The 1,641-nt window shown below is 31.2% G+C and overlaps 1 protein-coding gene across 4 annotated transcripts in view; it reads right to left on the bottom strand.

Moving 5' to 3' along the window:
• Nucleotides 1–161: 161 nt before the first annotated feature.
• Nucleotides 162–1,641, bottom strand: part of LOC108574998 (myosin heavy chain, non-muscle) — a 28,508-nt gene continuing 27,028 nt past the window's right edge. For all 4 annotated transcript variants that reach the window (XM_017937687.1, XM_017937685.1, XM_017937686.1 and 1 more), the window contains one exon: nucleotides 162–767. In XM_017937687.1, coding sequence (XP_017793176.1) covers nucleotides 641–767 — 127 coding nt within the window. In that variant the 3' untranslated portion in view covers nucleotides 162–640. The remainder of the gene's footprint in view (nucleotides 768–1,641) is intronic.

Genomic DNA, 1,641 nt, shown 5'->3' with positions numbered 1-1,641 from the left:
TAATGCTGCCTAAATACGGTGTTAATTCGTTATCGATTATGCAGCCCCAATAATATATTTCTAGTCTCAATCTTACCCGACGAAGTAGTAGCATTTTCCGCAAAAAATGACGAATATGTTCAAGAAGAAATACATAATTAAAGGAATTTCTAACGTAAAGCTTGTACATAGTATGGCATTCTAGCACTGTTAATGCATTATGGCATTAACACACGCACTTCATTACCGCGTATATTGCGTGTTTAACTCATTGGAAAGAAATTCAGTACAAATTTACTTGTACAACCCTTCTTCTATATTCTAATTACGATAAATGTCGTTAATGTTGTAAATAAGCAGAAAAAATCTACTTGCGTTGAGTTTTGCAAAGTAAATTCGTCACTTTTTGTAGAGTTCCGAAAAAACAGAGGTAAAATACTACTTGGTACGGCCCTGCCGGGTCTTTTATGTACAGAAGAAAGCCGCCCTCATGTAATGGCATCGTTGGGTGCATAGGAATCGACTTCTGAACTCGTGCAAACGAGTTCTCCGTTTCCAACTCAGTTTTCGTTGAAGCGGATCTTGTGCGCACCTCTTGGACCTGGGTATTTTTATGGGTTTCCTGCGTTGTGAGGGTTCAATAAATGGTATGTTTTCTTGTTCAGTTGACAGTTTCCTCACCATCGATGCTTTCGTCCTGCGTTGTTGAATCGTCACCAGAGCCACCGGTTTGAACGGAGCCGCGTTTCAGACGCGTCGAACTAAGGCTTATTGGAGGTCCACCTCGTCTGCAAAAATATGTTAAACCCTTTTAGTAAAGAATCATATTACTTAAAATAGCAAGCTTACAATCTCAAAACAGTAATTAATAAAACTTTTTAACTTGAGATTCGAATGCCATTTTCTGCTTACAGATGCCTGTAATACCACTTTATCAGTACATATAGTTAGTAAGTATAGTTTTTATACGTGTAGGTAAATTAATTGTTTTAACGTATCCTGGTATGTTTAAATATGTTTTAATAAATCTGAACGAAGAAAGAAGTGTAAAAAAGAATGAACGAAATTAATGAAAAATGTATAAAATAGTATGAAGAATATTTTAAAAAAGTGATACAAGAGATACTGACGATAAAAATTAGGCTAAAATAGAGAATACAATAATAATAAGTTTTGAAATGAGAGAGTTATTGAAATATTGATCTATTTAATTAAATAAGTAAGAAGAAAGGTGCTACAAAAAGTATACAATCAACACGCTAAACGAAAACTAGTAAAAATAGAATTCATAAATATAATTTGAGTTATTAATAGTGCAATAAAAAAAAAAAAAAAAAAATTTTAAAGTGATACAGAAATTAGAAATGAAGTACAAATAATACTATCTAATAAAAGTATTAGTTAGTATTATAACCATTTGGCAAAATGCAAATAGAAAAAGAACAGCATAATTAATAAACAAGTTAATGGCTAAATTTTAAGTCATTTATAAAAATAATCGGTCAAATTAAAAGAAAAAAGAAAGAAAAGTGAAAGAGAAGAAAGGAGGGGAACAATATATCGCAAATATTTGCGACAAGTACACTAAAATATTTTGTACTTTGAACATACATTGAAAGTATAAATGACGTAATTTATATTTCAAAAAATAATTTAATTTAT

Source organism: Habropoda laboriosa, unplaced genomic scaffold (genome assembly GCF_001263275.1).
Source record: "Habropoda laboriosa isolate 0110345459 unplaced genomic scaffold, ASM126327v1 scaffold273, whole genome shotgun sequence".
In the NCBI taxonomy this organism is placed as follows: Eukaryota; Metazoa; Arthropoda; class Insecta; order Hymenoptera; family Apidae; genus Habropoda; species Habropoda laboriosa.
Note: the sequence above shows the minus strand (reverse complement) of the source record. Positions and strands in the feature narration are given on the sequence as shown.